Source organism: Aquarana catesbeiana, linkage group LG04 (genome assembly GCF_042186555.1).
Source record: "Aquarana catesbeiana isolate 2022-GZ linkage group LG04, ASM4218655v1, whole genome shotgun sequence".
Classification (NCBI taxonomy): domain Eukaryota; kingdom Metazoa; phylum Chordata; class Amphibia; order Anura; family Ranidae; genus Aquarana; species Aquarana catesbeiana.
The window spans coordinates 469,170,560-469,196,154 of record NC_133327.1 but is presented as its reverse complement, the minus strand read 5'-3'; the positions used below and the strand labels follow the sequence as shown (position 1 = coordinate 469,196,154).

Genomic DNA, 25,595 nt, shown 5'->3' with positions numbered 1-25,595 from the left:
GTTTTGTTAGTTTACATAGTAATATACTTAAAAATTGCTATGCAGTTTTATTATTATTAACTTTGTCATTGTACTGGAATAGTTATTGTATAATGCAAAAATCGCTGTACAGTTTTATTATTGCTCACCATTACACTATATATATATATATATATATATATATATATATATATATATATATATATATATATATATATATATATGTGAATATGTATCCAATTATTAATGAACACCCATGGTATTTATTCCCTCGGTAGCGGTGCTGCGGATGCACGTCCGCGGTACACATACTGAGTGACTACGGGTATTTCAGACACTTGTTTACAAGTATTATGTCATCTACCATAACAATCCGGTCATTGGCACGCACGGCACAGATCATAGGAGCGAATATGCCGAGGTGAGCCGCTTCACCCACTGCTGACAGTACCCAGCACATGGGCGGGGATTCACAGCTCTCCTGATCTACAGTCTCCGGTGATTGGTCGTTGCGTCTGTCATTTATATAAATATCGGCCGGTCATCTGGTGTGTCACGCCCTCAGAAGAAGTCCAGGTAGTGATGAAACGTCAGGGACGCGACGCACCGGAAGTGACGTATGCGCTCCAACTATCAAGGAGAAACCAGGAAGCGTGTGGCTGCAATTTCACACAGCGAGCGCTCCTGTCATCTTTCCCGATTGGAGGACGCTACAGGCACAGTGCACTTTTCCATTTTGCTCTTTTTAAATGTTTCTCTGGTACGCATGTTATTTAAGGAGGATGATTGGATGTTTTAATAAAGTGTTTTAGCAATATCACACTATGTGGACATTAAATTTCTCCCACATATCTTATTGGAGCTACCAAGAGTAAGACTGACATCTGGTGGTCGTTTGGAAGGTGGTGCAGACCTACTATTATTATTACTCAAGGCTCATATTGGTTGGATTTCTGGTGAGTGCGTTTTCATTGGGGTTCCCCGCACGTGGTGTATCACTTGGTGAAAGGAATAACTACCCTCACAGAATACAACAATATCTAGCAGTAGGACTCTTGCCACTTGTTCCATTTGAATTTAAGGAATTTTCACTGTGAAGTGGACCCTATTGATTTGGGGCGCACAAGCGCTGCTGCAATATTGAAAAACTTTATTTATTTAATTTATTCTTTATTGCCTACTATTATCATTCTGGTACAACCACTCAAAGTCAAGCAACATACCAGTACGTCGCTGGTCCTTGTTGGGCATATATTGTAATCTTCTTATGTTCTCTTTTTCATGCAGCCTGTGGGCTCAACGAAAAAAAAAAAAAAAAGATTGATCGGTGGGTATGCCCACCATTAGAATACCGCCCTTCATCCACCCACTTCTAATGACGAGCATACATGCACCATTTTTTTTTTTTTTTAACTGTGGTGGTGAAATCACCTCCTACAGCACTGGAGTCGCAGATTTTCGTATCGTGGGAGCAAACGCTGTTGCTGTCATGATAAATAAATCAGTGCTGCAGCTGAATGGTGTGCCTAAAAAGCAAACAATGGTAACGATAAAACATTAACTTAATAAAACAACTTGATTTTTTAACGCAATCTGTGCCTAAAAAAATATATGCTGAAGCATGGGGGCAATCAGCCCCTAACGTTAGGAGCAAATTGCTCCTCCACCCCTGCCCCATGCTTCGGCATATATGCTCTCTTTTTTAACTGTGGTGGTGAAATCACCCCCCTACATCGCTGGATTTACGGCTTTACATATCATGGGAGCAAACACTATTGCTGTCAGAATAAATAAACCCGTGCTGCAGCTGAATGGCGTACCTGCTAAGCAAATGATGGTTAACAATAAAACAAAGTAACATTACAGTATGAACAGCAAGACATTCCATACCTGCAAAGCAAATACAATAAAACATAGAAAAAATTAAACATTACAGTTCTAAAATACAGTAACAATAGAGAGAGGACAATAGAGAGAAGAAAAATAAAACAACTATTTTTGGCAATTTTTTTGTGTGTTTTTTTGCACTTTTATATAAACTGTAAACGTTCTAGATTAGGGTCTCTCAAAATGTGATGGCCAGCTCATCAGACCCTGTGTAAGTGTACCTAGGACTGTGCAATGCTGTACCCAACACTAATACTCCACTAGTGTGTAGTAGCGTTCGAAACAGTCACCGATGCAAAGACCAGGTTGGTTAGGAGAGGTGGGACAATAAAAGCGAGTGTCACGCCTATATCCGCGCTTTCTACAGACACGACATCTTCTTTGGGGATGTCTTTGGGTAGGGGTACCAGGTAGGGGTACCAGGGAGGACATGCGGAAAATGCAGGAAGTTGGGCCATAGCACCATCTGGAAAAACAGAAGGGCTGTGATCTCGTCCGGGAATTTAAGGAAGGATCCAATTCATCCTGAAGCTTTGTATAGCACATAAGCATTCAGCAGAGCCAATTGGAATAAGTATACAGACACTTTTTTATACCAGCGTCTGGCCTTACAGACAATTAAGTATGGCGCCAACAACTGGTTGTTGAGGTCCACCCCTCCCATATTAAGGTTATATTCGTGGACACAGAGGGGTTTCTCCACAACACCAGTCGCCGTAGGAAAACATTCCTATTATCCCTCCACTTCACAGTGAGCAAATTATTACATCTCAAGCAGGCTCTCTCCCCCAGCCTAAGACGGGAATCTACAAGTCGCTGGGGTAGGCCCCAGCAATTAGATTGCACGGTGCCACATGTGCCAATACCATGATCAAACAAGTGACTAAAAAGTGGCACGCCTGTGTAATAATTGTCCACATACAAGTGGTACCCCTTTCCAAATAAGGGTGCCACCAAGTCCCACACAATCTTACCAACGCTCCCTATGTAGTCTGGGCAGTTCTCTGGCTCTATGCAACCATCTCTTCCCTCCTAAACCATAAAACTATATGTATAGCCTGTTGTCCTGTCACAGAGCTTATGCATCTTGACCCCATATCTGGCACAATTGCTAGGAAGTGCCACCCTGCCCAACTTCACATTCTTTTCCCTTTCCTTCATGTCCCTGCAGCTCCATTTATCAACCAGGAGCCAAGTGAAATCCTTTGGTACATCCAGGTATGTGGGGGCATGGCACTTACTCTCCCCCTCCCATGAGACAGAGCTGGTGTATGACCTGTCAGTCACCCAGCACTGTCACGTGGGGGTGGGAAGAAAAAAAAAATTGTGTAAAGCTGAAGTCTTTAAAGCTTTATTGCAGGAGTGACCTGGGAGAGAGGACGAATGGCAATCAACATATAAACATAGGCCATACCTTCCAACCACCCCAAATTCGCTGGGACCGTCCCAGGATTTCAAGTAAAACCCCATGTCCCTCAAATCTGGGCTGAATACCGCAGTGGAGCCTGTTCTGGCACTTGACTCCACCTGTCAGTGTGCGCCGCGCTGCAGCTGAGATGAGACCGACATGCCAACCAACACAGTCCCTCCTGTTCACTCTACATCCCATACGAAAAGGACAGGAGGAAGGCTAGGTCTCCACCTCCTCCCCATGTCCCCCTGTGCCCACCCACAACCCTCATCGTGCAGCCGATGCTGTGCCTGTGAAGGGGTTGTGTGGGTGGGAATTTTGACGCAGTGCACGTGTCACCGCCTGAGCCTCTGGAGAGCAGCCTGCCTCAGGTGTGTGAAAGTCTGAACTGAACTCTCCCCTCTTTTTCTTCCATCTAATCCTTCCTTCCACATAATATAGCAATCCTTCCTGCTTTCTATGTGGCATAGTGATCCTTCCTGCCTATGTGGCATAGTGATCCTTCCTGCCTATGTGGCATAGTGATCCTTCCTGCCTATGTGGCATAGTGATCCTTCCTGCCTATGTGGCATAGTGATCCTTCCTGCCTATGTGGCATAGTGATCCTTCCTGCCTATGTGGCATAGTGATCCTTCCTGCCTATGTGGCATAGTGATCCTTCCTGCCTATGTGGCATAGTGATCCTTCCTGCCTATGTGGCATAGTGATCCTTCCTGCCTATGTGGCATAGTGATCCTTCCTGCCTATGTGGCATAGTGATCCTTCCTGCCTATGTGGCATAGTGATCCTTCCTGCCTATGTGGCATGGTGATCCTTCCTGCCTATGTGGCATGGTGATCCTTCCTGCCTATGTGGCATGGTGATCCTTCCTGCCTATGTGGCATGGTGATCCTTCCTGCCTTCTATGTGGCATGGTGATCCTTCCTGCCTTCTATGTGCCATGGTGATCCTTCCTGCCTTCTATGTGCCATGGTGATCCTTCCTGCCTTCTATATGCCATGGTGATCCTTCCTGCCTTCTATATGCCATGGTGATCCTTCCTGCCTTCTATATGCCATGGTGATCCTTCCTGCCTTCTATATGCCATGGTGATCCTTCCTGCCTTCCGTATGCCATGGTGATCCTTCCTGCCTTCCGTATGCCATGGTGATCCTTCCTGCCTTCCGTATGCCATGGTGATCCTTCCTGCCTTCCGTATGCCATGGTGATCCTTCCTGCCTTCCGTATGCCATGGTGATCCTTCCTGCCTTCCGTATGCCATGGTGATCCTTCCTGCCTTCCGTATGCCATGGTGATCCTTCCTGCCTTCCGTATGCCATGGTGATCCTTCCTGCCTTCCGTATGCCATGGTGATCCTTCCTGCCTTCCGTATGCCATGGTGATCCTTCCTGCCTTCCGTATGCCATGGTGATCCTTCCTGGCTTCCGTATGCCATGGGGATCCTTCCTGGCTTCCGTATGCCATGGGGATCCTTCCTGGCTTCCGTATGCCATGGGGATCCTTCCTGGCTTCCGTATGCCATGGGGATCCTTCCTGGCTTCCGTATGCCATGGGGATCCTTCCTGCCTTCCATATGCCATGGGGATCCTTCCTGCCTTCCATATGCCATGGGGATCCTTCCTGCCTTCCATATGCCATGGGGATCCTTCCTGCCTTCCATATGCCATGGGGATCCTTCCTGCCTTCCATATGCCATGGGGATCCTTCCTGCCTTCCATATGCCATGGGGATCCTTCCTGCCTTCCATATGCCATGGGGATCCTTCCTGCCTTCCATATGCCATGGGGATCATTCCTGCCTTCCATATGCCATGGGGATCCTTCCTGCCTTTCATATGTCATGGGGATCCCTCTTTCCATATACCATTGTGATCCTTCCTGCCTTCCATGTACCATAGTGATCCCTCCTTCCAACTACCAGTGATGCTTCCTTCCATATAACAGTGATCCTTCCCTCTTTCAAATCCCTCTCCCTAAGGGTTGGTTCATACTGAAACAGTGCAGTAAAGGCACGTTTTGTGCGCATTTCCCACACTGCATGCAACCATGCTGCCCTTGCGAGACACACGTGGGTGCCATTTATTGTTATTGGCAGTGTGTTTGCAGCCACCAAACCACATGTTAATGCTGTAACTATGCGGTTTGGTGTGGTACTATTTGTAAAAGTAGAGCGTCCCCGTTCACTTGAAGTAATGACAGCCAATGCGTCAGGGGGGCGGCATATGTACACCCCCAGCTGCTGTCTCTGCAGCTAAAGGGGAGCACTTGGTGAGGTGGTGAAACCCTGTGGTTGAGCCATGGTTTTACCACCCCTACAACCACTAATGGGAATGAGCGCTAAATGTTGCATATTTCCGATATTTGAGATAAGATTTCCTTCTGACGTTCGTTTGTTTAACCACTTGCCTACCAGGCACTTACACCCCCTTCCTGCCCAAGCCATTTTTCAGCTTTCAGCGCTGTCGCACTTTGAATGATAATTGAACGGTCATGCTACACCGTACCCAAATTTTTAATCATTTTAATCACACAAATAGAGGTTTATTTTGGTGGTATTTAATTGCTGATTTTTGTTTTTTTGTAAAAAATAAAAAAGAAGACCAAAAACATTTTGAAAAAAAAGTTTTTTACTTTTTTTTTCTGCCAGTAAATTTTGTAACCAAGTAATTTTTTGCCTTCACTGATGTGCACTGATGACGCAGCACTGATAGGCTGAACTGGTGGGCATTGATGAGGCGGCACTTATGGGCACTGAGTAGGTGGCACTGATGAGAAGACACTAATATGCCACACTTATGGGCACTGATAGGCAGCACTGGTGGGCGGTACTGATGGGCATTGATTGACAGCAGTGATGGGCATCGATGGGCAGCACTGATTGCCAGCACTGACTGGCATCGCTTATAGGCACCGATAGCTGGCATTGGTGGGCACTGATTTGTGACACTATTTTGCAATATTGTAATCAGGGCACTGATGATCAGTGCCCTGATTACATTCCTAGATGTCCCCCTGCGTGGAGATGCTGCTGATTGGCTCTCCTCGCACCACACACTCTCAGTTTACATGTTTACATGTGACTGGCTGTGATTGGACACGGCCGATCACATGGTTAAAGTGCCGCGGACACGGCTCTTTAAGCTTGTGGCACAGCAATCAAAGCATATTTTATAGGTACAAGGAAGCCCAGGTTTTGTTTACCAAGGGCCTTAAGCCCCTCTCATGTTTGGCCACACCCACTTTTTATGCGGGCATCAGATCATAAAGCATAAGGGCAGGGCTGATGATATCAAACTGCATGACAGGAAGTTTGTGATATGCCATCTGGAGACCAGGATCCTTAAAATGGATAAGCAGAAAAAAAGGCGCCTCTAAGTGCAGAAGATTAAAATATTTAATATCCCCAGCGGGATTAAAAACACTTACAAGATCAGAAAGTAGAATAAGCATAACATCGTTGATGGTAAGAGCGATCCAGCATCAGGAGGGTCCGCAGCTTGTTGTAAGACTCCCAGGACTGTGGGTAAGTAGCAGCAGGGACTCCAATGAAGTTGCCAGATGTTGGAAGATCCTGGAGATGCTGGTGGAGGTCACACGATCCGAGTCTAGGGAAAACAAAGATCCCGGAAGTGACGCCAGCGGTGAGGGACAGCAACCAGCGTGGAACAGATATAGTCAAAAAGGGATGCGTTTCAGAACTGCTATTGGTTCCTTTTTCAACCTATGGCTAAATGAACCAATAGCAGTTCCGAAACGCATCCCTTTTTGATGACTACATCCGTTCCACGCCGATTGCTGTCCCTCACCGCCGATGTCACTTCCGGGATCTTCGTTTTTCCTAGACTCGGATCGTGTGACCTCCACCGGCATCACCAGGATCTTCCAACATCTGCTGGCAACTTCATTGGAGTTCCTGCCGCTACTTACCCACAGTCCTGAGAGTCTTACAACAAGCTGCGGACCCTCCTGATGCTGGATCGCTCTTAGCATCAATGATGTTATGCTTCTGCTACTTTCTGATCTTGTGTTTTTAATCCCGCTAGGGATATTAAATATTTTAATCTTCTGCACTTAGAGGCACCTTTTTTTCTGCTTGTGTTTTTTAGAGTTTGCTTCCATTTTCAAAGCTGCTGCCCTTAGTGTTGAAGAATCACCATTACCACCACCGGACCCCTGGTCTTATATAAACATTGCCTGCTTAGTCCTGTTGTCCAGAGCGCCCTCAATTTTACTTTGTTCCTTAAAATGGATGTAAACCGATTCATGAAATTTAAGCTGGGCACATAACTGTAGTGTTTTCTTACCTCTTGCAACAACCACCATTTTATTCTCTATGGTCTCTGCCAATAAAAAATATATATATATATATATATATATATATATATATATATATATATATATATATATATATATATATATATATATATATATATATATATATATATACACATACACACAAGTTTGGCGGTTCTAAGTCATTTGCGTTACAATGTTTCTCTTTATCTCACCTGCGAGATGTTGTGAAATTGGGCAGGCTGCCTGTTTTTTTTGTTTTTTTTTTTTTGACAGATGTTGGCTTGGGCAGAGAACTCTCTGCACTGAATCGAAGAAATGCTGTTAAGATCGCAAGGGGGGTAGAATCGTGATCTTGATTCTTTAACGATTAATCATGCAGCTCTATGTGAAGTGAAGCGATCTACAAACGCTTCAAACAGTGGAAAACACTCTCTGATACTGTAATCTTGTGAGACATAGCGAGATTACAGTGCCAGAAATTCAATGAAACACTGAGATGTCAGTTTATTAAAGAGGAGCTCCACCCAAAAATGGAACTTCCGCTTGTTCGTCTCCCCCTCCAGTGCCACATTTGGCACCTTTCAGTGGGGGGGTTCCTGTTTTTGACAGGTCCCTTCCCTACTTCCGGCAGACGGAGCCGCATCTGTCTCTGAAGGTTCGGCCCCCTCTGCTGCCGCGCCAATTAGAAGGCACAGCGTGCATCGCACATGCGCAGTAGGGAACCAGCTGTGAAGCCGAAAGGCTTCACTGCCGGGTTCCCTTACCGGCAATGGCGGCAGCTGCACCCGACAGCCGATCCGAAGATCGGCTGTTGTACCAACATCGTGGGCTCCCTGGACAGGAAAGTGTCTATATTACAAGTAAGCAGCTGCAGTATTTGTAGATGCAGACTTTAAATTTTTTGTAGGGTGGGCGGACCTCCGCTTTAAGCAGGCAGTGATAAATTATCACTGCTCAGTACACGGACATTCTCAGAGGAGACCGCCCACCTTATGTTAATAAAATAATTGGTCCCCCTACACAGTTTATATATATATATATATATATATATATATATATATATACACATACATACATACACACACACATACATACATACATACATACATACATACATACATACATACACACATACATACATACATATATACACACACACAGTATCTTACAAAAGTGAGTACATCCCTCACATTTTTGTAAATATTTTATTATATCTTTTCATATGACAACACTGAAGAAAATGACACTTTGCTTGTTTAACAATGTAAATTTGCTGCCCCCCCAAAAAAAAAAATCTCAAATCCCAGAGAAAGTCACGAGAGTGCCAAAACCGGTAGGAGGAGCATGATCGGCTGATGAGAGAAGTACCAGGAAGTGCTGCAGAGCTGGCATAGGACAGGGGAAACGCAGTGAAAATCGGGGCTGCAGAACCGGACCACAGGTGACTATCACCCCTCAGCACTATAGCACTTTAACAGGCATTTTTTATTCATTTGAAATTAGGTTTTCTGAACCTATCAGGAGAAAATAGAGGCCTCTGAGCTAGGTTATTATTGGAAGGAGCAGGTGTCATGTGTTCTATATAAGTGTCCCACAAACCTGCATAAAATAAAGGAAGTAAAGGAGGATTGCTGCAGGCTATTACCATTTATCAAAGGCTTATTATTTAAGCCCCTAAGGTGAGGGAACACCCGTGGGGGCTGTGTGTGCACACCGCATGAAGACACCATTATCACATGATTAATGTTAATAAGGACTTTTGCTGTTTGGTTTAAATATTTTATCAAGGATTAATATTCACGGAGCACGAGCACTTTATATTTTTTTATGGACTGTTGCCGCTTAGTTTTAAAATAATCTCACTTAAGACTGTAATATCATGGAGCACGAGCACTTTTATTTATACATTCCTTTTAAAATGATGTTATGTTTTAGATATTTATGCTATATATAGTTTATTGGATTTATATATTTATATTAGTATTATTTTTTATACATATTAGCGCTGCACAGTGTGTTATATATATTGAATTGAGATCACCAGTGAAGTGCTGATATTGCTGCTTCAAAAACTGTCCGTTTGTGTCAGTGAGTTACAGCTTCTGTGGAGTAATCATCTGTGGAGATGATTTCCCCCAGTCATCTCTGTTTCATAAACCGTTAATGGACTGAGGTCAGCGGCAACCCTCGGGATCACCATAGTTGCATAGTAGGTGAGGTCAAAACAGACACAAGTCCATCAAGTCCAACCTATGTGTGTGATTATGTCAGTATTACATTGTATATCCCTGTATGTTGCGGTCATTCAGGTGCCTATGTAATACTTTCTTGAAACTATCGATGCTCCTCTCTGAGACCACTGCCTATGGAAGGGAATTCTACTTCCTTGCTGCTCTCACAGTAAAGAACCCTCTACGTAGTTTAAGGTTAAACCTCTTTTCTTCCAATTTTAATGAGTGGCCACGAGTTTTGTTAAACTCCCTTACGCAAAAAAGTTTTATCCCTATTGTGGGGTCACCAGTATGGTATTTGTATATTGAAATCGTATCCCCCATCAAGCGCCTCTTCTCCAGAGAGAATAAGTTCAGTGCTCGCAACCTTTTCTCATAACTAATATCCTTCATTCCCTTTATTAGCTTTGTTGCCCTTCTTTGTACTCGCTCCATTTCCAGTACATCCTTCCTGAGGACTGGTGCCCAGAACTGGACAGCATACTCTAGGTGCGGACGGACCAGAGTCTGTTAAAGTGGGAGAATTATCGTTTTATCTCTGGAATGAATCACCTTTTTAATGCATGCCAATATTTTGTTTGCTTTGTTAACAGCAGCTTGGCATTGCATGCCATTGCTGAGCCTATCATCTACTAGGACCCCCAGGTCCTTTTCCATCCTAGATTCCCCAGAGGTTCTCCCCCCAGTGTATAGATTGCATTCAGATTTTTGTCACCCAAATGCAATATTTTAACATTTTCTACATTTAACCTCATTTGCCATGTAGTTGCCCACCCCATTAATTTGTTCAGATCTTTTTGCAAGGTTTCCACATCCTGCGAAGAAGTTATTACCCTGCTTAGCTTAGTATTGTCCGCAAATACAGAGATTAAAAGGTTTACCCCATCGTCCAGGTCATTTATGAACAAATTAAACAGGATTAGTCCCAGCACAGAACCCTGGGGGACCCCACTACCCAGCCCTGACCATTCTGAGTACTCCCCATTTATCACCACCCTCTGAACTCACCCTTGTAGCCAGTTTTCAATCCATGTACTCACCCTATGGTCCATACCAACTGACCTTATTTTGTACAGTAAGTATTTATGGGGAACTGTGTCAAATGCTTTTGCAAAATCCAGATACACCACGACTACGGGCCTTCCTTTATCTAGATGGCAACTCACCGCCTCATAGAAGGTTAATAGACTGGTTTGGCAAGAACGATTCTTCATGAATCCATGCTGATTACTGCTAATGATACCCGTTCGCATTACTAAAATCTTGTATATAGTCCCTTATCGTCCCCTCCAAGAGTTTATATACTATTGATGTTAGGCTAACTGGTCTGTAATTCCCAGGGATGTATTTTGGGCCCTTTTTAAATATTGGTGCTAGAGCTGGGCGATTTTCTCAAAAAAACCTCACGATTCACGATTCGAATTGAGTTTTTTTTTTTTTTTTTTGGACACCGCGCTGGTCCTGAGGAGCTGCGGGCAGGAGTTTTTAGGCGAGGCTGCAGGTTCGGCCTTGTCCGCGGCGTCCGGCCTTGCGGACTACGCCGAAGCCGTGGACTCGCCTAAAAACTCCTGCCCACAGCTCCTCAGGACCGGCACGGTGTCCTGGTGAAAAAAAAAATCGATTTGCTTAAATTTTGAATCGATTTGACCTCTCAACTCGATTCAAATCGATTTTTTCCCCAGCCCTAATTGGTGCTACATTGGCTTTTCTCCAATCAGCTGGTACCATTCCAGTCAGTAGACTGTCAGTAAAAATTAGGAACAATGGTCTGGCAATTACTTGACTGAGTTCCTTAAGTACCCTCGGTTGCAAGCCATTTGGTCCCAGTGATTTATTAATGTTAAGTTTCCCCAGTCTAATTTTAATTCTGTCCTCTGTTAACCATGGAGATACTTCCTGTGATGTGTCATGAGGATAAACCCTGCAGTTTTGGTTACTGAAGCTCCTGGACTCCCTCGTGAAGACTGAGGAGAAGAATACATTCAATACCTAAGCCATCTCCCCATCCTTTGTTACTAGATGTCCTTCCTCATTCTTTATGGGACCAATATGGTCTGTCCTCCCTTTTTTACTGTTTACATACTTAAAGAATTTCTTGGGATTTTTTTTGCTCTCCTCCCCTATGTGTTTTTCATGTTCTACCTTAGCCGTCCTTATTGCACCCTTACATTTCTTGTTGCATTCTTTATAAAGTCTGAATGCTGATGATGATTCCTCAACCTTGTATTTTTGAAGGCCTTTTCTTTGGCCTTTATATGCACTTTTACATTGGAGTTAAGCCACCCAGGACTTTTGTTCGCTCTTATAAATTTATTTCCCAATGGGATGCATTGGATAATGCCCTTATTTAATATGCTCTTAAAGCATACCCATCTCTCCTCCGTGTTCTTTGTTCCTAAGATTTTATCCCAATTTATGCCAAGGTTTGTAGTTTAGGGAAGTTGGCTCTTTTGAAATTTTGAAATTCAGTGTCTTTGTATTCCCCTTACGTTTCCTATTTGTGTGATTTATACTGAAGCCAATTGACCTGTGATCACTGTTATCTAAATTGCCCCGTATTTCCACATCCGTGATCAGGTCTGTATTGGTAATCAGTAGATCCAGTAACACTTTATTTCTAGATGGTGCGTCTACCATCTGATCCATAAAATTGTCCTGCAAGACATTTAGGAACTTAGATTTAGGAACAATTAGATGAATGCTTGGTTCCCTCCACCCAGTCTATGTCTGGATAATTAAAATCCCCCATGATAACACTTCCCATCCTTGCTGCTAATCCAAATTGTGATAGGAGATCTGTCTCCCCTTCCTCCCTCAGGTTAGGGGGCCTATAGCATACCCCCAGTATTATTTTCCCCTTAGCTTCACCCCTTTGGAGCTCTACCCATAAGGATTACACCTCCTCCTAGCTTAGTGATGTCATCTCTCACAATCACTTGTACATTATTCTTGATATATAGGCACACCCCTCCCCCTTTTTTACCCTCTCTATCCTTGCGATAAAGGGTATACCCTTGAATGGTTGCCAGCCAATCATGGGAGCTGTTGAACCAGGTCTCTGAAATTCCCACAAAATCCAAACCCTCCTCGTACAACAGTATCTCTAGTTGATTCATCTTGTCCACCAGGCTCCTGGCATTGGTGAACATGCCACGTAGTTTAGACCGGTTGCTTATTATCCTCTTATTGGGTTTTCTGAGATTACAGCTAGGACTTGCTACTATACTTACCTTGGGTTTATGTGCTTTGGTCAACCTACCACTAATGCCAATACTACCCTCTGGAATATGTTCCGCGCTGACTGACTATCTCTACCTCTGGACCCTCCCCCGCATCACCTAGTTTAAAAACCCCTCTAAATTTTTGGCCATCTTCATTCCCAGCTGATCTGCACCCTCCTCATTTAGGTGCAGTCCATCCCTTCTATAGTACTGGTTATCGCCTGAGAAGTTAGCCCAGTCCTCTAGGAACCCAAACTCCTCCTTACACCAGCTCTTCAGCCACTTGTTTACTTCCCTGATCTCCCTCTGCCTTTCTGGTGTGGCTCGATGTACCAGTAGTATTCCTAAGAATACTACCTTGGAGGTCCTTTTCCTCAATTTAGCTCCCAAGTCCCTAAAATCGTTCTTTAGGACACTCCATCTGCCTCTGACTGTCATTGGTGCCAACGTGCACCATGACAGCTGGGTCTTCCCCAGCCCCTCTCAGTAATCTGTCCACCAGATCTGTGATGTGCAGAACGCGAGCGCCCGGTAGACAACATACAGTTCGGTGCTTCAGGTCTTTGTTACAGATTGGCCTCTCTGTTGTTCTAAGAATTTATTCCCCTACCACCACAATCTGTCTTTCCTTTCTCTTCGCTTCCCCCCCCCCCACTCTCACTGGAGGAGTTCTTCCCCTGGCAGCTAGGAGAGTCCCTCAGCTCCAGCAGTGCTAGTCCCTGAGTGGTTTCACCAATGTCACTCAATGGAGCGTACTTATTGGGATGCTCCAGCCCTGGATCGACCTCCCTGGCACTTCCCCCTCTACCCTTCCTGACTGTCACCCACTTACTCTTTCCTAGTGCCTGCACCTCTTTGTCTCCACCCGCCTCTGTGCTGGCCCCTGCCATGTACGTTCCTGGCTCTCCTTTAGTATGGAGGGACTTATCAGTGCTGACAGTTGCTTCCCCAGATTCAGAACCTGGGCTTCCAGGGAAACAATGTACTTACATTTTGCACAGCAGTATTTACCCTCGATCAGATGATCAAGGAACGCATACATGCCGCAAGATGTACAACGAGTCGCCTCTCCACACCCGCCGGGCATCGTACCTATTAAATTTAATAAAGATTGGGGATTATACCTTGTCCAAATTACCTAACAACTAGCTTCCTGACACTAATACTTAACAAGACAATACACAGGCACTCGCAGAACTACGTGCACTCGAAATACACAAGAACACAGTACACAAGTACTAACGATCCATACACACTACTCAGACAACACCCAGATACTCACACTAAGTACACAGGTACTATAACCCCTGTTATAACCTCCTGTTTTCAACTCTGGTTTTTAACTCGCCACTTAGTCCATTTCCACTAACTCTGGTTTTTAACTCACCACTTAGTCCAGTTCCACTTGGACAGAGTTCCAGCAAGTTGAAGATGAGTAGGCTCACAATGAGTTCTACAGAAGGTTATATAGGCCTCAAGCACCTGTGACCAATTAACCACTCCCCTTAATTAGTAGGCTGAAGGAAGAAAAAAAAAAAAAAAAAAAAGCTGTTCAACCACTTGCCTACCAGGCCAATGCTGACATTTCTATCCTACATGTAAAAATCGTCATTTTTTTGCTAGAAAAATACATAGAACCCCCAAACATTATATATATATATTTTTTTTAGCAAAGACCCTAGAGAATACAATGGCGGTCATTACAACTTTTTATCTTGCACTGTATTTGCGCAGCAATTTTTCAAATGCATTTTTTTGGGAAAAAAAAACAGGTTTTGTGCTTTAAAACAAAAAAAAAACAAAAAAAAACAAAACAGTAAAGTTAGCCCAATGTTTTTGCATAATGTGAAAGATGAAGTTACGGTAAGTAAATAGATACCCAACATGTCACGCTTCAAATTTGCACACGCTCGTGGTATGGCGCCAAACTTCGCTACTTTAAAATCCCCTTAGGCGACGCTTTAAAAATTTTTTACTGGTTACATGTTTTGAGTTACAGAGGAGGTCTAGGACCAAAATGATTGCTCTCGCTCTAACGTTCGCGGCGATACCTCACATGTGTGGTTTGAACACAGTTTTCATATGTGGGCGGGACTTAAGTATGCATTCGCTTCGGCGTGCGAGCTCACGGGGACAGAGGCGCTTTAAAAAAAGTTTGTTTTTTTTTTTTTAATTGTTAATTTTACTTTATTTTAGCTTGACACTTTTTTTCATCTCTTTTATTTCTATTACAAGGAATGTAAACATCCCTTGTAATAGGAATATGGCATGACAGATTCTCTTTACAGATCAATAAGACCCCACATCTCACCTCTAGGCTGGGAAACCTGAAATAAAAAAAAACAAAAAACAAAACAATCACCGCTTCCCAGCCGAAGCGGCGCCGTTTTTTTAAATAAAGACGCCGGGCGTGACGTCATAACATCAGGCCCGGCCTCCGAATGATCATAGAGACTCCAGCGACCATCTGGTCCGCAGGAAATCTCTATTCTGAACATCTGGATCCTGTGTCCGACTCACCGATTGTAGTGGTGAGTCGGTAGAAGCACTGGAGGGTGGCGGGAGGGGGGGGAGCGGCAGAACAGACGCTATGATCGTTCTTATGGTGCACAGATTCGCCGGCTCTAAAATACGATATCTGAATGATGCCTGTAGCTCAAAGCAGAGGACGTAATTTGGCGTACAGCGGGCGGGAAGCAGTTAAATGTCTCAGAAAAAGGTGTTAAAAAGCTACAAGGAAAAGCCCCAAAAAGAACCTAAAAATGTAACCCAGCAATCACCAGCATTTAAAAAGCAAGACTTGTTCACTCTCCACTCAAGGTCCCCACTGTTTAGCTTCCAACCAGCAGTTTAGTTCACAGTTTCATAAACAGACACCATAATTGGATCTGGAGAAACATTTGATCTTACACCTACCCGGTTTAAAGGGAAAAGCGTTACTTGACCCGACATTAATTTGGGTCAAATACTGGAGGTGAAGGAAAGAGTGCTACAGGTCGGTAGAACAATTACAAGTGAGATATATGGATTGCACATTAATCAATTTGCATGAATTAATTAGGATTAAGGATGAGCTCCGGCGTGTTCGCACAGCCCAGGTGCAGAGCCCGCCAGGAAGTCGGCACTGCGCTAATCACAGGCAGTGAGACATTGTCCCGATGCGCGGCTGTAGAGATCGGGAAATGTTTCACTGCCTATGATTAGCACAGTGCCAACTTCCTGGCGGGCTCTGCACGTGGGCTGTGCGAACACACCTGGTGCTCATCCTTAATTAGGATATGAATAACATCTTTGGCACATTTATATATAAGCACTGATTCTTTGAGCCACACAGATTACACAGGAGGACTATACAGCACTTACACATTGGACATCCGTTTATAAAGAAGGACTTTATGCATGTTATTTAAGTGAATATTTTAGTTATGAAATTTATTTTGATGTTGGTTTTGTCACGCATGTTATGAGCACGTTTGATCACATATCATAAGACAGCGCTTAGCGCTGCACTGATATAATAATAAATTCAGATTAGAGCTGCATGGTTCTGGCTAAAATGAGAATCACAATTTTTTTGCTTAGAATAAAGGTGAAAATTCTTGCAGCGCAACGTCATCTATCACATTATACAAAAAAATTGGGCTAACTTTACTGTTTCGTTTTTTTTAAGTTCATTAAAGTGTATTTATTCCAAAAAATTGTGTTTGAAAGACCGCTGCGCAAATACAGTGTGACACAAATATTGCAACGACCAACATTTTATTCTCCAGGGTCTCTGTTAAAAAAATATATATAATGTTTGGGGCTTCTAAGTAGAGGTCGACCGATATATCGGCCGATATTTGGCATTTTTTAATTAACCGGCATCAGCCGATTGTGCTGTTAAAAAAAAGCCGATTATAACTTCAGCGCGACTTGCAAATGACTTCTGTAATAGAAGTCAATGCAAGTTGCCTGAAGTCTTCTGTGGAGCACTTCTCTCCTCTCTGGGCAGCCTGCCAAGTCTGATAAAAGAAGCTGAAAAGATACAATGTTTACACTTATCAATGGACTGAACTCTGTGCTAGAAGCTTTCAGTTTAACCATTTAAAGACCAAATCTTTTCTGACACTTGCTGCTTACAAGTAAAAATCCTGTATTTTCTGCTAGAAATTCACTTTGAACCCCCAAACATTATATATATTTTTTAGCAGAGACCCTAGGGAATAAAATAGCGGTTGTTGCAATATTTTATGTCACACGGTATTTGCGCAGCGGTCTTTCCAATGCAATTTTTTTTTTTTTTAAATACACTAATGAATTAAAAAAAAAAAAAAAAAAACTAAGAACTAAAGTTAGCCCATTTTTTTTCATCCAAAGTTTTGATTACCTGTTTTTGTGTATTTAATATTTAAGGTATATAGTTTGTTTTTTTTTTATCTAAATTATACATACAAGTGAACTGATTGGAGGTTTGTTTTGTTTAATAAATGTTTAAATGCAAAAAAAAAATTCTGTATCACTTATTACTTAAGGTTACTTCCACACTGGAGCGGGCATGCGTTGACGGTAAAACACTGCTAGTTTTAGCAGCGCTTTATCGTCATTTTAGCGACGCCATTCGGCTGCTAGCGGGGCACTTATAACCCAGCTAGCGGCCGAGGAAGGGGTTAAATGCGCCGCTGCCGAAGAGCTTTTGCAGGCGCTTTGGCAGCGGTGCGCATTCATTTCAATGGCAGGAGTGGTGGAGCAGCGGTATACACTGCTCCAAAGATGCTGCTTGCAGGACTTTTTTTTAACGTCCTACCAGCGCATTGCCTCAGTGTGAAAGCACTCGGGCTTTCACACGGAGAATGCAGGGGAGCCGTTTTGCAGGTACTTTACAGGCGCTATTTTTAGCCCAAAAGCACCTGAAAAAGCCCCAGTGTGAAAGGGGTTTAACTGTTAGATTTTATAAGATGAAGGGGAAAATAAAATAAATAAATCGGCCTAACATATCGCCCCCAAAAAAAAAAAAAAAAAAAAAATCGGCATCATATATCGGCCATCGGCCACAGCGGTTTCTAAATATTGGCATCTGCCAGAGAAAAACCCATATCGGCCGACCTCTAGTTCTAAGTAATTTTCTAGCAAAAAATACTGATTTTAACTTGTAAGCAACAGTCAGAAAAAGGTTTCGTCTTTAAGTGGTTAAACTGACCTCATTTACAGACCGAAGTTCATTCCTTTGATCTAAGAATGAAATGTTACTTTGTTTACAGTTATCTCCATAACTATGGCTGTTTGGATTTTTTTGTCAGCTGTCAGAAGTGAACAGAGAACTCTGCACTTGTTACATAGAATCGGGAAATGCCGTTTTAGCCCTGGTTCACATTGCAGTGATTTGACATATCAAATAGCATGCCAAATCGGTGGCAATTGCGGGCAATGGCACCATGCGAATCGGAGCAATGTCGCTTTTACAGCTCCGCACCAATTCCCAAAAGTAGTTTCTGTACTACTTTTGGCAACTTCGAGTGCGATTTGCATTGACATCTGCAGCAACCCGCACAGTCTCTTAAATCGCACCTGAAGTTGGGACTGACATGCGGGAATAAAATTGTGCGAGTTCAGCTGAATTTGCAGGATTTCATTCCCACTGTCAGTGTGAACCTGGGCTTAATATCAGGAGGGGGTAGAATCGCAATTTTGATTCTTTAGTGGTTAATCACGTAGCTCTAATTCTGATGCATATGTGGGAATGCATGTAGTGCTAGCTGCAGTCTAAAGAATTTCAGTTACAAGATTAGTACATAATTGCACTGAAGTTTATAGAACCACAAAAACATAAGTGCACATTATTTTTAAAGTAAAACTACAGGCAAAACTTCTCTCTTCGTGCCTGCTGTCACAATTCAAAATAGACATGCTGTGCGGTAGGGGTGCAACGGATCGTCATCAATCCGTGATCCGATCCGCGGAGGTTGATCCGTACGGGACACCCGCAATCCGCGGAGCGCTCTGTGGCCTCGGCCATAGGAAAGGCCGCAGCTTCGGCCTAGCTCCGGAGCAGAGGCCATCTTGGTACACCCGGCGGCCGTTTAGCACGTGATCGACGGAGCGATCATTTGTAACAAACTGGCGTCATGTCATGACGCCGGTTCCTCTCTCCCCTCTGTGTACTGATCTGTACAGTGGAGGGGAGAGATTGGATGGCAGCAGTGCCAATACTCTGCAATGCCCTGCCAATACTCTGCAATGCCCTGCTGCAATGCCCTGCCAATACTCTGCAATGCCCTGCTGCAATACCCTGCCAATACCCTGACAATACTCTGCAATGCCCTGACAATACTCTGCAATGCCCTGACAATACTCTGCAATGCCCTGACAATACCCTGCCAATAGTCTGCCATACCCTGCCAATATTCTGCTAATACTCTGCCAATAGAGAGATTGTGGATATTACAGTGGGGGAGATTTTTTTTTGTTGATCCGAAAAGTGACTCCTGATCCGAGGAACGATCCAAACCATGAGTTTTTTGATCTGTTGCACCCCTACTGTGCGGGGCTCCACCCACGTAATTAATTCAGAGTTCAGTGAATGGTAAACTACAATATCATCAGCCTTTGCAGCTGTCGGCTTGTAGTCTCAATTAACTACCTGGATGCTGTTGAGTGCACTGGGTAGTTCATTGATGCTTCCTGTCAGTGTGTAACTGCCTGCCCGAACGAGGTAAGAGAAGACAGCTTACACTGACAGTCTGCATTGCACCTGTAATCTGCTGATTTTTATTTTTTTTAACCACTTCGTATCCGGGCCAATTCTGACAATTCGCTCCTACATGTAAAAATCTACTTTTTTTGCTTGAAAAATTACTTAGAACCCCCAAACATTATACACTTTTTTTTAGCAGAGGCCCTATAGAATAAAATGTTGGGTTTTTAATTTTTTTTTTTTTATGTCACACGGTATTCAAACAGCGATTTTTCAAACATAATTGTTTTGGAAAAAATACGCTTTAATGAATAAAAAAAAAACTAAATAGTAAAAAGTTAGCCAAATTTTTTGTATAATGTGAAAGATGATGTTATGCCAAATAAATAGAAACCCAACATGTCACGCTTTAAAATTGTGTCTGCCTGCGGAACGGCAGAAAACCACTGTGCTTAAAATTCTCCATAGGCGATGCTTTAGGTGCCTTTACAGGATACCAGTTGAGTTGCACAGGAGGTCTAGTGCTAGAATTATTGCTCTCGCTCTGACGCTTGTGACAATACCTCATGTGTAGTGCAATCACATGGTGCAATCATTTGCGCGTAAGCACGGTGGGACAAGGGCGGTTTAAATATTTTTGTATTTTTATTTTATACACTTTTTTTTTTTTTTTTTTTTTTTTTACACTTTTTTGGGGATTACCGTATTTTTCGCTCCATAAGAGGCACTTTCTTCCTCCCAGAAAACAGGGGGAAATGTCTGTGCATCTTATAGAGCGAATACTGACTAGTAGAGATGCTAATAGGGGGATCGTTTCAGCAGCAGAACGATGCCCTGTGCATCTCTCTACCCCAGCTAAATCCTGTTTCTCCCCTGCCTTCAGCTGCCAGAGAGAGTGAAAACAAAAAGGTATTGTTCTTTAATTAACACAACAGGATCGGCATTCACATGCAGATCGCGCAAAACATTGTTATGTAATTTAGGACAGCTGCCGCAATTCATATGCAAATTACACCCCCTCCTCTGCATGCCGCCCACCTAGAAGATGTAAACAGCATACAGTACAGGTGAGCATGGGGGCATGTAGAAGTTATCAAACAGGGGAGTTTAAGGTGCAGAGGTAAATGGGAAGGAGGGGTTGGAGTGCAGAGGTTAGTAGATGAGGGGTTTGGGGGACAGAGGTTAGCAGATGATGAGTTAGAGGGGCAGAGTTGTACTGAGAGGGAGATAAGAATGTAGAGATTAGTAGAGAGATGGGGAGGGTTACTGTAAATACACCTGTTACATCACTGGTCAGTGTAAATGTCTCAATACATTGGTGGTTGATGTCAATACTCCTGTTGTGTTGAGGTCAGTGTAAATGTCCCAGTTACATGGGGGATCAGTGTAAGGTGCCCCCTTACATTGGTTGTCAGTGTAGAAATATTATTCTGTTATATGTTGTTAAATATTTTAGTACACTATTTGGTTCAGAATATTTTTTTTTTCATATTTTTCTCCTCTAAAACCTAGGTGCGTCTTATGGTCAGCTGCATCTTATGGAGCGAAAAATACAGTAACTCTATTGCGATCACAAGGGATGACAAATATCCCTTGTGACAGCATGGGCCATGACAGGTCTTCTTTATGGAGAGATCTGGGGTCTATGAGACCCCAAATCTCTCCTCTAGCCTCCCATGCAGCCAATCAGACACATACAGTGGGGACGGAAAGTATTCAGACCCCCATACATTTTTCACTTTGTTATATTGCAGCCATTTGCTAAAATCATTTAAGTTAATTTTTTTTCCTCATTAATGTGCACACAGCACCCCATATTGACAGAAAAACACAGAATTGTTGAAATTTTTGCAGATTTATTAAAAAAGAAAAACTGAAATATCACATGGTCCTAAGTATTCAGACCCTTTGCTCAGTATTTAGTAGAAGCACCCTTTTGATCTAATACAGCCATGAGTCTTTTTGGGAAAGGTGCAACAAGTTTTTCACATCTGGATTTGGGGATCCTCTGCCATTCCTCCTTGCAGATCCTCTCCAGTTCTGTCAGGTTGGATGGTAAACGTTGGTGGGCGGCCATTTTTAGGTCTCTCCAGAGATGCTCAATTGGGTTTAAGTCAGGGCTCTGGCTGGGCCATTCAAGAACAGTCACGGAGTTGCTGTGAAGCCACTCCTTCGTTATTTTAGCTGTGTGCTTAGGGTCATCGTCTTGTTGGAAGGTAAACCTTCGGCCCAGTCTGAGGTCCTGAGCACTCTGGAGAAGGTTTTCATCCAGGATATGCCTGTACTTGGCCGCATTCATCTTTCCCTCGATTGCAACCAGTCGTCCTGTCCCTGCAGCTGAAAAACACCCCCACAGCATGATGCTGCCACCACCATGCTTCACTGTTGGGACTGTATTGGACAGGTGATGAGCAGTGCCTGGTTTTCTCCACGCATGCCGCTTAGACTTAAGGCCAAAAAGTTTTATCTTGCTCTCATCAGACCAGAGAATCTTATTTCTCACCATCTTGGAGTCCTTCAGGTATTTTTTAGAAAACTCCATGCGGGCTTTCATGTGTCTTGCACTGAGGAGAGGCTTCCGTCGGGCCACTCTACCATAAAGCCCCGACTGGTGGAGGGCTGCAGTGATGGTTGACTTTCTACAACTTTCTCCCATCTCCCGACTGCATCTCTGGAGCTCAGCCAGAGTGATCTTTGGGTTCTTCTTTACCTCTCTCACCAAGGCTCTTTCCCCCGAAAGCTCAGTTTGGCCGGACGGCCAGCTCTAAGAAGGGTTCTGGTCTTTCCAAACGTCTTCCATTTAACGATTATGGAGGCTACTGTGCTCTTAGGAACCTTAAGTGTAGCAGAAATTTTTTGTAACCTTGGCCAGATCTGTGCCTTGTCACAATTCTGTCTCTGAGCTCTTCAGGCAGTTCCTTTGACCTCATGATTCTCATTTGCTCTGACATGCACTGTGAGCTGTAAGGTCTTATATAGACAGGTGTGTGGCTTTCCTAATCAAGTCCAATCAGTATAATCAAACACAGCTGGACTTAAATGAAGGTGTAGAACCATCTCAAGGATGATCAGAAGAAATGGACAGCACCTGAGTTAAATATATGAGTGTAACAGCAAAGGGTCTGAATACTTAGGACCATGTGATATTTCAGTTTTTCCTTTTTAATAAACCTGCAAAAATGTCAACAATTCTGTGTTTTTCTGTCAATATGGGGTGCTGTGTGTGCATTAATGAGGAAAAAAATGAAGTTAAATGATTTTAGCAAATGGCTGCAATATAACAAAGAGTGAAAAATGTAAGGGGGTCTGAATACTTTCCGTCCCCACTGTACATGCTAGCAGCCAGGTAAACAAAGAGGCGGGACTGGAAGTGACTAAATACTTGTTGCTCCTGGCTTCAAGGGGTTACGTCAGTTCCTCTCTCTCTGTTTAGTGTAGCAATCGCCTCTGGCCACATTGCTCCCGGGCACCGTGATGGGACGGTAGAGCCCAGGAAAGGCAGCGGGAGCCCCCTCCGCCACCCCAGAAATGATCAAGTGGCTAATTAGCAACTCTAATCACTTCTGTTAGAAAGGGAATCCCCGGCTGAAAAGATCCATACCAGGATGATGCCTGTAGGTGCAGGCATCATCCCAATATAACTACTGATGAAAGCTGAGGACATCCATGGACGTCCTACGGGTGGAAAGTGGGTAAAAGTTGAACATATCCTTTAAATTTCCTGTCCCATATCCCTGCAAATAAAGGGAATACTTTGAGGTCACCGGAACCAGTGGCCCCGTTGGAAGATTTCCCCTCTCTATTACTTTTCTGGGGACAACCCAAAATGTGATTTTTACTTTCTATAGTAATGGTAAACAGGACTAGATAGACAGTGTGAATTTCCCTACCAGGGCCACAGACAGCAACAAAAACCTAATAGGCATTCTAATCACTCTCCACTCTGTCCAAAACTAAAAACAAAAAAGTTTTGCCTTTAGGCCCCTTTCACATGGGGTAGATCCGCTCAGCGAACTCGGCTAACTCAGCGGGGATCGTTCCGTTGATCCGGCCGATGACAGGTCCGTCTCTGCTCACTGTGCAGGAATGGACCTGTCAGAGCCCCGCTGTTCTCTATGGGGAGATCGGATAAAACAGACAGCATGTCCGTTTTCATCTGATGTGCTCGCCGTCTGTTTTCAGCTGATCTTGTTGGATCAGATGGCAGGCGGGTGTCATCGGACACATCTCTGCTGACACCCGCCTGCCCATACAAGTCACTGGGTGGCCTGCTCAGATCCACCTGAAAAAACAGACAGGTGTATCTTTTCGGGCTTCTCATGTGAAAGGGGCTTTAGTTATATGTTAAGCCTCAAGTGGAGGCCTGACACTTACAAGTGGCTTCATTTCTGCACTCCCAACTGCCAAACAGAGCAGCAGGAGAGTGGAAGGTAGGAGTATAGGCAACTGTGGGTAAAGAACCAGTTCATTTCAAAAACAGTTACACCATCCTGTGTTCTGGTTGTCAGGTTTGTAATCTATGGACTAGACATTAATCCGATGTCTTATTGAGAAAAAACGTAGGGGCAGCCTGCAGTACCCCGACCTGTCACAGCAGGGACAATGACCTGACCCGGACATGGAGCTGTAATGACATGCAGAGATACACTGACCTGTACTGACATATAGCAGGGATCCATAGAGCGGAGCAAAACAGAGCAGAGCAGTACTACTGAAGGCTCAGGACAGATCCAGCTTCTTCTGTGTCTCCACCAACTTGTCATGTAGTCTCTTCTTCTTCCAGTCCAGGTACTTCCTGCGCTGCCTGTTCGCCTGCCAGCCTATCAGCACTCCGGCTGCGAAGCTGAGAATGAGGGCAGCGTAGAAGCCGCGTTCTGACACCTCTGCCATATCTGGCTTGCCGCTGTTTCATCAGATTAGGCGACCGACCCGTCAGAATGTGTAACGGAAGTGACGTTTCGTCGCCGCCATCTTGCTACACCCCGCACTCCTCTGAAGTAAGGATTCACTGAGAAGGGGAAAGCGGACATCTTGTTACACCCACCGGTGTTTTGCATTTTACACTTATTTTTAACATTAAAGTGAGTTTATACAGCGAATACAGTACTTAGGACGCCGTCTGAATGTTTAGATGTTTAATTTTAAAAGCAGCGAACTTCTGTCAGATTAGCAAACCTGAGATCAGCCGCTGCTTTTAAAATTCAACATCTAACCAGTCAGACGGAGTTCTAACTACCGTATTTCACTATATAAACTTACTGTACTGTTAAAAATAAGTGTAAAATGCAAAACTCTGGAGGGTGTAACAAGATGTCCGCTTTCCTCATTCTCACTATCCTTACTGTGGAGTGCGGTGTGTAGCAAGATGGCGGTGACGGAACGTCACTTCCTTTACACATTCTGACAGGTCGCCAAATCTGACGAAACACCGCTTCCAACTTTGACACACAACACATTGGAATTGCTCTCCAAGGTCGAGGTTGCAGATGTTACACCCAAGCTTCCTCTTTCGTCATCATACATCGCCGGTGTTCTGTCGAGAATAGCATAAAAAGTTTTGTTTTGCAGCACTGGGCATCTTTAAAAATTCCGCCCCCAGCTGCCCATCATTTATAAATCCGCCCACAACATGTACAAATCCGCCCCTCACCGACATGAACTCGCCACGGGAGCGCGGGGCACAATGTGACAGAAAAATGTATTCTGTCAGCTGTGTGCAGGCGCCGATCTACGTCCTTCCATCAAACCAAGGCTTATGGCAGTCGGGTGCTCTAAGAAGTTGCAACTCAGTTTGCGAGACGCTGGGACTGATTTACTCAAGCTGGGGCAGCTCTACATGGTAACCAATCAGCTTCCAGGTTTTATTGTGAAAGTTTAACTGAACAAACTGAAGTTAGA

At 43.9% G+C, this 25,595-nt stretch overlaps 1 protein-coding gene across 1 annotated transcript in view; it reads right to left on the bottom strand.

Moving 5' to 3' along the window:
* The window catches only part of MTLN (mitoregulin), a 64,353-nt gene extending 39,695 nt beyond the window's left edge, over positions 1-24,658 (bottom strand). Inside the window, exon 1 of the mRNA XM_073627580.1 lies at positions 24,350-24,658. Coding sequence (XP_073483681.1) covers positions 24,417-24,587 — 171 coding nt within the window. The 5' untranslated portion in view covers positions 24,588-24,658 and the 3' untranslated portion in view covers positions 24,350-24,416. The remainder of the gene's footprint in view (positions 1-24,349) is intronic.
* Positions 24,659-25,595: the final 937 nt, after the last annotated feature.